The 12349-nt window shown below is 33.8% G+C and overlaps 4 protein-coding genes and 1 long non-coding RNA gene across 5 annotated transcripts in view; 2 read left to right on the top strand and 3 right to left on the bottom strand.

Moving 5' to 3' along the window:
• LOC143215320 (uncharacterized) overlaps window positions 1–2072 on the bottom strand; it is a 93060-nt gene extending 90988 nt beyond the window's left edge. The window contains exon 1 of the long non-coding RNA XR_013010348.1: window positions 1806–2072. This is a non-coding gene — a long non-coding RNA (uncharacterized LOC143215320). The remainder of the gene's footprint in view (window positions 1–1805) is intronic.
• A 962-nt stretch (window positions 2073–3034) lies between these two features.
• On the top strand, window positions 3035–6039 carry LOC143215316 (uncharacterized). Its single transcript, XM_076437366.1, has 9 exons — window positions 3035–3148; window positions 3626–3760; window positions 3921–4115; window positions 4184–4368; window positions 4437–4557; window positions 4648–4855; window positions 4981–5309; window positions 5385–5552; window positions 5654–6039. Exons 1-9 carry the CDS (start codon window positions 3047–3049, stop codon window positions 5789–5791), a joined length of 1581 nt encoding a protein of 526 aa, XP_076293481.1. The 5' UTR covers window positions 3035–3046; the 3' UTR covers window positions 5792–6039.
• LOC143215141 (mitochondrial 2-oxoglutarate/malate carrier protein) lies at window positions 3322–10544 on the bottom strand. The gene is made up of 6 exons (XM_076436986.1): window positions 10537–10544; window positions 10265–10474; window positions 9600–9733; window positions 9233–9403; window positions 8878–8977; window positions 3322–8787 (listed from the first exon to the last, which is right to left on the bottom strand). The coding sequence occupies exons 1-6, from the start codon at window positions 10542–10544 to the stop codon at window positions 8583–8585; spliced, it is 828 nt and encodes a 275-aa protein (XP_076293101.1). The 3' UTR covers window positions 3322–8582.
• On the top strand, window positions 6537–8467 carry LOC143215142 (mitochondrial 2-oxoglutarate/malate carrier protein). Its single transcript, XM_076436987.1, has 6 exons — window positions 6537–6613; window positions 6842–7057; window positions 7380–7516; window positions 7601–7771; window positions 7868–7967; window positions 8117–8467. Exons 1-6 carry the CDS (start codon window positions 6537–6539, stop codon window positions 8316–8318), a joined length of 903 nt encoding a protein of 300 aa, XP_076293102.1. The 3' UTR covers window positions 8319–8467.
• The window catches only part of LOC143215140 (IQ motif-containing protein H), a 7175-nt gene continuing 5295 nt past the window's right edge, over window positions 10470–12349 (bottom strand). The window contains exons 5-7 of the mRNA XM_076436985.1: window positions 11998–12256; window positions 11536–11731; window positions 10470–11408 (exon numbers count right to left, since the gene is read on the bottom strand). Coding sequence (XP_076293100.1) covers window positions 11151–11408; window positions 11536–11731; window positions 11998–12256 — 713 coding nt within the window. The 3' untranslated portion in view covers window positions 10470–11150. The remainder of the gene's footprint in view (window positions 11409–11535; window positions 11732–11997; window positions 12257–12349) is intronic.

The following is a 12349-nucleotide window of genomic DNA, read 5'->3' as shown; positions in this document are numbered from 1 at the left end:
AACAAATTTTTTCTGTCACCATGTTTTATTTAAATAATTTGTATAGTTATGCATAATTCGTTAACTGTCACATTATTTGAATCTAGCAACCACACACAGTGAATCAGTAGACAATGAGGTACTTCGAACAAAAATGAAATAGAGTGGAAATTCAAATATAGAAACAATCTACATATAAGACGTCATTGTCGCAACAGTGTATTTATTCTATTTGTTTAATTCCAACAAATTCTCTTCCTCGATTAAATGTATTTTTTAATTTAAACAAATACATATCACTAATGATTCGCCAATAAAATAATATACTTACTATGCGACTGTAATTATTTTCTATTGTATTACGGTAACCTATAAATATTGTACACAATATTTCTTATATCAATTGGCCTTCGACTTATTTACACAGTTTAAAATATTCAATGTTTATCTAAAAAAACAAATTTTTTCTGTCACCATGTTTTATTTAAATAATTTGTATAGTTATGCATAATTCGTTAACTGTCACATTATTTGAATCTAGCAACCACACACAGTGAATCAGTAGACAATGAGGTACTTCGAACAAAAATGAAATAGAGTGGAAATTCAAATATAGAAACAATCTACATATAAGACGTCATTGTCGCAACAGTGTATTTATTCTATTTGTTTAATTCCAACAAATTCTCTTCCTCGCTTAAATGTATTTTTTAATTTAAACAAATACATATCACTAATGATTCGCCAATAAAATAATATACTTACTATGCGACTGTAATTATTTTCTATTGTATTACGGTAACCTATAAATATTGTACACAATATTTCTTATATCAATTGGCCTTCGACTTGTTTACACAGTTTAAAATATTCAATGTTTATCTAAAAAAACAAATTTTTCCTGTTACCATGTTTTATTTAAATAATTTGTATAGTTATTCATAATTCGTTAACTGTCACATTATTTAAATCTAGCGACCACAGTGATCCAATAGAAAATGAGATACTTCGAACAAAAATGAAATAGAGTTGGAATTCAAATATAGAAACAATCTACATATAAGACGTCATTGTCGCGACAGTGTATTAATTTTCCATGTCGATTTAGAAAAACACAGTAACTAAAAAGCGTGTGCATGACGCACTTTGCAAATGCATTTGATCCAGAATTCAGTAGGGAGCATGCGCGGAAATCAAACGAAAACAATATTGCTCTCATGAATTTGACGGAACACATCGCGCATCATCACGTTGAATACATCGAATAGATTAAAATCGATAGTCATCAGTAGGCAATCTCAACCATTAGATTCGATATTTTTATATGTATGTCACAAAGAAAATCAAATCCAAAAAATCTCAAATCTCAAATTACACGAACACGTTGATTAGTCAGATAAAAATTCGTTTTACGTATTATGGCGTTCTATTTAACGGATTCGTTAAGCATCCATACTTCGAACGTACAAGTGCAAAGGGTTAGGTTAGTATCGCAATCATATCTGATTCTTCCGTCGCACGGTGTAACAAGAAATACCGTGACTAACAATATTATTCTGTTATTATCCTCACAACGTTCGAAAGGAGCGTCTTCGATCAACGAGCACGGGTCTCTGCCAAGGTTAATTATGAATCCACAATTTACTGTGGGAACATTGGCGGCACACGTGCGAGCGTCGAGTAAATACAAGATGATTTCGTGGTATACGTTGACACTCGTCGGATTTTAGACACACAATTCGAAACACAGCACGGACCCAACAATGGGCGGATTCCAGATGGGCCCAAGGAACCGTGGAACATCTTTAGAACACGATTATACTCACTTTTCCGAGATCGAGACCGCCACTCAGGTGTAGCACGTGCTGTCATCACAGGTGCACGACCACGCTCCGCGGCCATCTTGTGGCGGTTTCGGGAAACTGCTGGAACAGAAATTGTGTCCTTGCCGGTAAAATGGAGTTTGGAAGATTATACCGTTCTGCACCAATTTTGAATTTTGTAAGTGAACTGGATATTTTGAAAGTTGTTTCTCGCCATCACTCTTGGTTTTTGAGAAATTTCATGTCTGATTAGAAGGCTGAATTTTTAAGTTTAATATGGACTCTTCTAAATATATTTTATAACTTCAGAAATATTTAAAAAAGCGAGACGCCTCCAACGCATCAATGTATTGGAGTATTTTTCATTTTAGTTTGTAAAATTAAGGATTTGAGAAAAATCCTTACATAAATAATGTTTAAGTTTGTTGGAGTATTATAATAATGTGTACAAAATATTTTGTTTTTATGTTTATGGAACATTATATGAATCATTTACCTTATAAATTAATAATATAATTATCCCGATCCTCAATTTTGAAAATGACATTATATCTCTCGTGGAATTGCAGATTTCTGTTGTGTTTTAATCATTTATTGTATGTAAAATGATTTACTTAAATAGGTAGTGGAACGTTATTTTAGTTATTAATTACATTTATGAAGCATCTACGTAGATACACACGTATGTACACTAAAGATTAATAAAATAAATAATTTTTGTAGACCTGAAACTTTTTTTCTTACATTTTTGGCAACTTCATTTAATATTATTCATTCTGAAAATGGCACAAATCTATCTTGTGAAAAAGAATAGTAGTATATTGAATATACTATATTCTTTAATGCGGCTAATCGATCGTACGAATCCAGTTTCCAAGACAACGATTGTACCCAAAAGTTATCCGCAATATCATTAAGAAACGCAATCACACAGTTCATCATATCCGTTCTGGTTTTAGCATGTTGTACACGTACAAGTACTGAAACCATCAAATTATTGACATGTCAACAACAACAACTGAAAAATCGAAAGAAGCATGTAACAGTTTTCATCCAATCTCTGTGACATATATACATTTTTGTTAAGAAATTTTTTAGATTATTAAAAATTAGCCAAATTATGTACATTTGTTATTCGCGCAGTAACGTACAGTGATATACAGTGACATACAGTGATACGTATTATATTTTCGTTAAAAAAGTAATTTACTTAATTTTTCAAACAGGTTGTCAACCAAGATGATATGAATTCTAAAACTTCTCCAGGATCGGAAACTTCTGTAAAGTCAGTCATTAAAGCGCCATCGATTTCGAAAGAATCGATAAAATCTTCCACTAGTTTAAAGGTACATTATCATATATTATTATTAGACTGGGGATTTTTATGCATTTATGACTTCGGGAAATTTTCAAAAAAAACTAGAATATTAAATTCGATAAAATTGAGTACAATTTTTATTTATTTCATATCTACGAAGGCTATTACCACTGAAGATCAGATTTCATTTGATCCCACTGTCTTAAAATTTGCCTACGAAAATTGAAAATTGCATAAACATCCGCAGTCTAATTATTATACTTATAGTGTGTAGTTATATTCACTCGAGAATATTAAATTTAATTTAAAAATTTCCATATTATAAACGTATTTTATAATATTTCTTATACAACAAATATAGTCTATTTACAAATCAGTATACGGAACATTGCATTGTCAGTAGCCACATTGCTCATTATTGTAACATCAGTGTTAAACAACTTTATAATATTTATATCGTATTATTCAATGATTACACAATTTCTTCATTATTCTTCCTAAACAGAAATCGGAAGCTTGTATGGATTTCCTACCTGCGATAGAGTCTGAAAGGAAGATATCAAGCAGAAATAATAATAATGCAGAGACAAAAGAAAATAATAAGAAAGGGAATCCAGGAAACTTTACCACCGTCGTAGAGGTATAGTCATATTTTTTACGACGTACAAATAACATGTTATTTTGTTTGACATAATGGGGTGCAATTATATAATTCCTCAACCCTATACAAGTAGCTAAATGATTTTATAATTGTGTGAATTCACAGAATATATTTTTATAAACTTATTCACACCTACCAGAACTTAAAGAAGAAAATGATAGATGAAATATTAGCGAAGAAGAAACAGGAAGAAGAAGAAAGAGAAAGATTCGTGAAGGAGAGTACTGAGAAGAAGGCGGCTGAAGCGGCAGAAATAATAAGACAAGCTAAAAGGTTAATTCTGTATAGAAAACCAACGTGCAGACGCATTAATCGAGCTCTGGTGGTTTCTGAGGTAATTTACACAATCCAGTATGAACTTCCGCCGATGAAATACGAACCCATCAAAAATTCGTTTGGCAGTGCTACAGAGAACTGGATGCTCAAGTGAAGTTCCAAGAAACCATCAGACGCATGGACCAAGAAGAAGAAGATAGGTATGTGAATTTAATGAAGTCTGATGTAGCGAAGTACGAGGAGGAACAACAAGAAACTGCGAAGAAACGACTTGAGCAGCAGAGGAAATATGCAAGTGGATTAAGAGAACAGTAAGTTCTGACATGTTTGAACAATCTTCCTATAATGTTTGTACGATAAAGTACACCGACGACCGTAGGATCGAAGAAAATGAAAAGAACGCGAACGAAAAGAAGACTGAAGAATTCGAGGCTGAGAAACAGGATCAGATTAATATAAATAAATATCTGCAGGATATAAAGGAGCACGAGGAACAGGAAGTTCGAATCTCCAACTTCTTCTGTATTTGCTTCTTCTACCCAGCTTTTCTTATTTCAACAATTCACATCGTTTTATAAATATATTTACAGTTACTGAATAAGAAACAGAAGCTGAAGCAATTCTTCAGAGACGCCATCGAAGAGAAGAAACGTTACGATCTTAAGCTTCAACAAGAAGATGAGTTCGAGGATCGAGCGATCGAGGCCTATCAGAATGCTAAGACACGAATTAGTAAAATGCATAAAGAAATTCCATTGAAAAGGAAACAGAACATTGAGCTCAAAGCTCAAGTTATTGGTGATTCTCATAATTTTATATTATATTATTTAAGACATTGATTGTCGTGTCAGTCACATATATGGATGGCACTTGGACTTCTGATTTTGTAGTAATAAACTTGAGATTTGATTTGTTATCAATAGCGGAGAAACATCGAACATTCATGAAGTCGACGAAAGAATTGGAGAACAAAATCTTCGAAAAAGCCACAGAGGAACAGGAGGCGCTGTACAAAGAAAAGGAGAGAAAGCGAAAGGAGCGCGAGGCTCATATGCGGAAGCAGTTGCAAGATCTTCAGAAAGAAACGGCGGCCGCGAAATTGGAGCAATTTCAGAAGGCCAAGGATCTGAAAGTTTGGGACATGATGCAGAGATTCAAAAGGGTGGAATATAACAAGGACGTTGAACTCAAAGAGCAAGGTGCGCAATGGGAGAAGAAGATGGAGTATGGAAATTCGTTGCGGAAATGTATCGTGAGTGAATCAACTCTACGAACGACAATACGCTGATCTATAAATTAATAAAATTATTATTATGGTCGTTTGTAGAGCCAAAAGGAACTTGAACGACAGCAGGACCAGATCTTAGAAGAGAAAGTTGAAAACATGACGGAAGTTACTGAAAAAGAAAATCAGCGGGTTATTGATTACGCAAATGAAGTAATTCATGAATCTAGAAATGTGCGACCTCTGTATCCAATTCTCAAAGCTGTAGAGGTAACTATGTGATGACGGAATGTGCATTATACATTATTGCATTTTCTTGTTTTTATTACATTATGTTTTTGTTGGTGTAACACGAATGTTGATAATTTCAGGAATGTAAAAAGGAGATGGGCCTGGTACCATTAAGAAAGAAACGAGAAACGGTAACAGCAACTGCACCTAGAAGAAGACAAGCTCGCCTTCGTGTTTGTACGAAGTTTGTTCCGGAAGAACAAATTTGTTATTTGTGAAAGGAAATAAACTAGAGAAAACATGGATTAAAATTTTACTGACAAAATTATCACTGAAATTTTTATATAAATCGAGAAATACAATAATATGCTTGCTCTTCGCGGACTACATTTTGAATTCTATTCGGTATCCCAAAGAATTCACATACAACATTAGCTTATGCGCAAAAGGTGATTAATAGTATGCTTTTTACAGTTTATTAGTCCGCAGAGTTTATATATTTATAGAATTTACAAAATATCGTAAAATAAAAGTTTAAAAATGAATGAACCAAATCTCTACTTTAGACCTCCGGACTCCTACCAGGCCAGAGTCATTTCTGACTCACATTGATATTTCACTGATACAGTTTTATTCCGATATTAGACGATGGCTCGGGACCGATTTTCGTCGTATTTCAGATGAGTTTTCAACGTTCCATGTGCCATGTGAACAGCGTTTCAAAAAAAGAAGGAAAGACTATCTCGAATCGGAGAAAACTCATGCGTACCTATATTCATTTTTCGAATCAATATACAATCGTTGCAATGTGAAGTGAACATACTACGCCTTTACTGCATTAGGTTAACTTGTAATCAATGCACTCATTCATACGTACAATCTCAGGTCAAATTATTATGTCCCAATATTTCGAGGAAATGATATAATCAACATTTTTACGTGTACTTGTTGATTTACCTCAAAAATACGAGACGAAAACTGGACGGTTTAAAAAACATATATGTCTGCTCGAATTAAACAGATATGACTGAACCAGAGAAGAAGAAACAACCACAGCGACTGCCACCGGTATTCACCTTCATCAATGCAGGACTTTCTGGGTACTTAGTATAATATTATAACATAAAATTAATATATTTAACATCAATAATTAAGAATCAAATTATTCAACTCGATTTTGAATTGACACTGTCCTACATACATTTTATGTTTCATTAATCAATAGATGGTACACGGTAGTTCTTGTCTATTAGTTTCGTGAAACAATTATCTAGTAAACCATAGCAATTAACTAAGAAATGCATGCAATAATTATAAAAATTTCTTAGCATGGCTGCCACTTGCGTGGTTCACCCCATGGATGTAATTAAAAATCGGATTCAAGTCCAACAAGAGAAAACGTCAGTTGGTACTGTGATAAAGTCTATAATAAAAAATGAAGGGATATTCCGATTCTATTCCGGACTAAGCGCTGGTCTTGTGCGGCAGGCAACGTACACTACTGTAAGACTTGGTATTTATAATCAACTGCAAGAATATTGGAAGTAAGTTGTAAATCGAATTTATCGTGTCTTTTTAACATAAAACGTGTGAGCACTGATTTACGTTGTTTAATCATCGAGCTATCAATTTATTTAAATACATATACATTGTCAAATTTCTATTCTTCATTTTATATTGATATCAATATAATTTTACCAGATTATTATATATTTTATTTTTTATCTATATCCTTAATAATAATAAACTTCAATATATATTTTAATAATGAATGATTGATGTTATATTACCTGACATTGTAAAATATACAATATAAAAATTATTTACATTTCGTTGTTCCATTAATTTTTCTTTGCAAATCATTAGACAAAGACACACTGAGAAACCTAATTTCGGTATCCTGTCATTGATGGCAGGCACAGCAGGATCTATGGGGGCATTTGTCGGTACACCGGCGGAAGTCGCTCTTGTAAGAATGACTGCTGATGGCAGGCTGCCGAAAGGTTTTGACATTGTCTTTTTCATAATTATCTACATATCCCTGAGCTATTTGTTTCAATCCTACAATGTATATTTGTTTCATTTAGACCAACGAAGAAATTACAAGAATGTGTTCCACGCTTTTTCTGTAATTGTTAGAAGCGAAGGCATCACTGCACTTTGGAGAGGAGCCGTAGCAACAATGGGACGAGCAGTTGTTGTGAATATATCTCAGCTTGCAACGTATAGTCAGGCCAAGTTTTTCATAGCTTCAAAATGTATGATACATCCGCAAAAACTTTATTACTACATTTTAATTACAAATCACTTTCCATATTTTCGATAATGTAAATTGTAAAATATTTATTGTGCAGTAAAAATGGAAGACGGTATAAAACTGCATTTCCTTGCATCCATGTTGTCCGGATTTCTCACCACCTTCAACAGTATGCCGTTTGACATAGCTAAGACGAGGTAAAACTACATCAGTTTGCATAGAAATACATATATTTTTTGTATTTGTATTAACATGCTTTCGAAGTCACCATCTTTTTGCCTCGAATCAGTGAATCCACCAAAATTGAATTCTTAGATATTAACGTATAGCATCGTTTCAATTTTAGAATACAGAACTTGAAGAGCAAGGGAAAACCACCTGGCATGTTATCGGTACTGGCGTCCATAATAAAGACGGAAGGCGTGCCAGCATTGTGGAAGGGGTTCTTGCCGACTTACTGTAGAATAGGGCCACACACAGTTTTAACGCTGATAATTAATGAACAAATCGTGAAACTGTATAGGCGATACATGATGACAGAGAATTGAATGCTGAAATTAAAAAATATCGATGTAATACCTGCGACGGTTTTAATAGGATATCTAAGCGCTGTGTTGTTGTGAAAATGTATTGAAACTGGAGTAAGACTGTAAATGATGAATTGAAAAATTTGTGAAATAAATATAAATGTTTCCATCCCTCGAAATGCGCAACAAAACCACAAAATGTGGATATATGTATATCTGCAAATTTAACACTTCGAAACATCTATAAAATTTTTATTTCTCAAGCGGTAATAATATACATAAAATTCAATCCCCGGGCGTCAGAAATATTGTTATGTACAAATGATGAAGCTGTTCAACACTTATCATTGTGAGTACAGTATTAGGCGCAGCTCGAGCGTAATAAGGTACAAGTCCCCGCCACAGTGATTTCACCCCTTCTTTTTGCAATATATTGATTATGGTGGCAGGGAGACTCGGTGGTTTCGTTGGCCCAGTCCAATTTTGTATTCTATTGAAGACGATTGTAAGAGATTGATAACAGAATGGCCTAAGATGAATGATTAGTAACTATATACGTTTTCAATTAGTATAACAGCACCTAGTTTTAGCTACATCCATGGGAAGTGAAGTTAAACACGTCAGTAGTCCGGATATCATAGAAGCACAAAATTGCAATAAGACACCTTCTTCAAAATGACCTGCAAATCATATAATTTATATACAATACATTAGATATAGATAACGTAATTCAATACATGAACCCGCTGAACCTAAACAAAAATTATTTTTATGTTCAAAGAAAAACCTATTGTGTCCTAGACAAAACTCTAAATAGACCAAATAAAAATGGTCCGCATTAATTGCGAGAGCCTTCTTAATCATTTTAATCAGTTGGAAATAATGTTTTTGTTGCGTTATACATATACTAGTTGATTTCTAGTATCCGAAAATACCTGAGTCCAGCAACATTACTTTGGCCTTGCTGTATGTACTCAATTGCGTTCCATTGACAACGCCTCCCCTAATCATGGTGGGCACAGCTCCCCGCCATAGTGAAAACACACCGTCTTTCTTTGCGATGTGGATTAATCCGGCAAAGCCATTTCTATAATTCCATCGCTTCTCTAAAAATTGGTCCTTCGGTTTATACACCTTTTCAAAAGTTCGCTCGATTAAGAATAGGGCCTACACAATTCGACCGTCTTTATTTCTATTTCAAGTATTTTCGCTATATTTTATTATCATTGCAATGAATTATATAACAGTTGAAGTATAATTATTATGCGACACATATTAAACAATATTATATTAAATACTCACCAGGAGGTAATTTCATATCTGCTATCATGCGTACTAAAACCAAATCAGTTGGTGTTCCAATAAACGAACCCACAAAGCCAGAAACCGTTGCGATACCGATCATTGTAGGAAAATTTATGGTCCCAAAATGTCCTCTAAATTGCATTTACGAATTAGCGTGATTCTATATTGACTGCACAGGTACACGACAAAAAATACGCACTCCCTGAAGCTTTTCTATGTTCAGAAATAGTTTTTGAGTTATCAATGAAATGCATGTTTCGATAGTCTATATCAGTTCCCCCTCTTTTTCATTCTGCTGGGAGGCGACGTTCCCCCACTACTTGAGTAGTGGGAGAACAAATTGATTGACCGTTCGACAAGAAGTTGGACAGGCCTGGTCTATATCACGCTACTGTGCAAAAGAACGAAGCACCCGACCATGTTTAATAGAAAAGCGTAAAAAATCAAATAAGAACAAAGTAAGTTTTGGAAAAGGATTTCGCTGTTTAATTGAATAGTTCTGAGAACTATAATACTTTAAATGCAATAAATCAATCATTGTACAATACAATTTCTACATAAAGATGTTTGTCATTATATCTTATGATTATACTGGGTGCTTCTTTCTTTTGCACAGTAGAGTAAATAAAGTAAACGGTATAAAAAGGATTGTATGCACTCACTTGCAGATATCATATAAACTAGTGTATATTCCAAGTCTAGCCGTGCTATATGTTAATTGCCGGAGCGCACCAGCAGTCCAGCCGACGAAAAATCCACGTAGTCCGACTGTCCGGAATGTTTCTCGCACTGATGCACCAAAAGAAGCGTTCGAAATCTGCATTCGTACTTTGGTGACATCTAAGGGATGCGTTGCAGTCTGCCCCACGCACCTATTGCAAATAACATAATTTTATTTTCTTGTTCTTTTCGATGTTTCACAGAACAGCACTACCAAGACATATTAGTTAAAAGATTGATTGATTAGAAAGAAAATTCGGAAGGATTAATATCATTTTACCCAGACAGTCCGCCAATGATAAAGTTGGCGAAAGGGGGCACTCTCTTATCTCGATTGGATAGCAGTGACATCGAATCATATTTTGATTTTTATACTTCGTACAATTCGAAAACAATACCAATAACAATTTGAAAACACGGCTAATTCCAATTCAAAAATCCAATGTGTATTTTAACCTTCATCGCATTCATATCGGATCACTACTGAACACAGCAATGTTTATGTGTACAAAACATTTTTCTCGTTTCATTTCTTTTTAGTGTCTATTCTGGGAGATTTCTGTGGACACACAATGAAGAAAGCAACCCTTAAAAAACTAACAATTATTTATTATTATATATCTTCTTCATGTTAAAAATAAGAAAGGAGGGTATAGCAATGCTTGGGAAATATATTGAAGATAAATGGCGAATAAGAAAAATTTGTTTCTTAAATTGACACTCTATACATACATTAAAATTCTAATATTTAAAAGACTATAATAGCCATGGAAAGTATAATTGGGACATTTATTTAGGATATTAAATCATGTGCTATAATTTGATCATTTATTCGCATGGTTCAGACGCAAAATCCTGATAATCAAGAGAGAATTTATGAAAATAGTCTATAAGATCGGTTGCATTCGTTTCGAGCTTCTTTGCTAGCTTTAAAAGAGTCTGGTGAAGCTTTGTTAATTGTTCATGCACCATGGATATCGCTGTATTCATGCTCGGGCTGACGGCCATCATCAAACCATGAGTTCTCATCACAGTATCGTGTAATAATATGCTCGAACCCTCTTTCGTTTCTGAGTTATAAACAATCTAGAAATGATAGACGTGACTGTTTGAGCAACTTTTGCAATTTGTGGACGTTGTCGAGCAACTTTTTGTTTCTACTAGTTATTCTTCAGTTATTGATGTAAAGAAATTGGTAATTGTACAAACGTACGCCACATCCATTAAACAAATCCTTCAGTTTTGACCAAGAATAAGCAGCGAATCTTGAATTATACAGTTCACAAATTCCTATTCCATATCTCTCCGTCGTTTCATTCCATTTAGGAATTTGGCTTGGAACACCGTATCTTGACGATCTTCTTCGAGTTTGCACGGGAATCTTGGTATTAAAATGATTCTTACCCAAACTGTGTGAATAACAATGTCATTACTAAATGATCCCTGTTAAAATTATGTGGACAATTACATGCATTTTCTGCAAAGTTTACCCATGATATTAGAAATAATTATTTTCAGTAAAAATTCTGTGGTTCCGTTTAAAACACAGTGATTATGAAGAGATCGAAAAATAAGGTAAAAAACGCGTTTATATAAAAAAAAAGGAATTAGGACACTTTGTACATAAAAATTGTCATCTATTTTCTTATTTTAAAATCCTATAGAAATGATTTACTGGTATGTTCCTCCAATTGCAAATTTCATCCACTCCATGTAACTTTGCACGTAAGAATAATACGGCTGTACATTCTTCACCAGAACCATTACTTTGTCCGTACGTTTGTCCATGTAACAATAACAATCGATGGTCGCATAACCGTAATAGCCTTCATTTTGCAACCCTTTGGCTAATTTGTTTATATCCGACTCAATTTGACAGTTGCTGAACGATGTTTGCGGCATCATGAAAATATTCGTCGGAACGGTGCAAGAATCTGCCAATAAAATTACTTATTACTTTCCAAAATCGTGATACATACTCTATTTACAGCATCGAACTAAGAAGACCTAGTAAAAATATTCTAAAA

Source organism: Lasioglossum baleicum, chromosome 13 (assembly GCF_051020765.1).
Source record: "Lasioglossum baleicum chromosome 13, iyLasBale1, whole genome shotgun sequence".
Classification (NCBI taxonomy): domain Eukaryota; kingdom Metazoa; phylum Arthropoda; class Insecta; order Hymenoptera; family Halictidae; genus Lasioglossum; species Lasioglossum baleicum.
The sequence above is the reverse complement of the archived record's forward strand: the minus strand, read 5'-3'. Positions and strand labels throughout refer to the sequence as shown.

Coding starts and splice junctions, on each gene's coding strand:
- LOC143215142 (XM_076436987.1), top strand. CDS start 6,537: ATGACTGAACCAGAGAAGAAGAAACAACCACAGCGACTGCCACCGGTA. Junction 6,614..6,841: donor ATCAATGCAGGACTTTCTGG/GTACTTAGTATA, acceptor AAAATTTCTTAG/CATGGCTGCCACTTGCGTGG. Junction 7,058..7,379: donor CAACTGCAAGAATATTGGAA/GTAAGTTGTAAA, acceptor GCAAATCATTAG/ACAAAGACACACTGAGAAAC.
- LOC143215316 (XM_076437366.1), top strand. CDS start 3,047: ATGAATTCTAAAACTTCTCCAGGATCGGAAACTTCTGTAAAGTCAGTC. Junction 3,149..3,625: donor AATCTTCCACTAGTTTAAAG/GTACATTATCAT, acceptor CTTCCTAAACAG/AAATCGGAAGCTTGTATGGA. Junction 4,856..4,980: donor GCTCAAAGCTCAAGTTATTG/GTGATTCTCATA, acceptor TGTTATCAATAG/CGGAGAAACATCGAACATTC.
- LOC143215141 (XM_076436986.1), bottom strand. Junction 9,404..9,599: donor AGATATGAAATTACCTCCTG/GTGAGTATTTAA, acceptor ACCAATTTTTAG/AGAAGCGATGGAATTATAGA. Junction 8,978..9,232: donor AGTAATGTTGCTGGACTCAG/GTATTTTCGGAT, acceptor TATGATTTGCAG/GTCATTTTGAAGAAGGTGTC.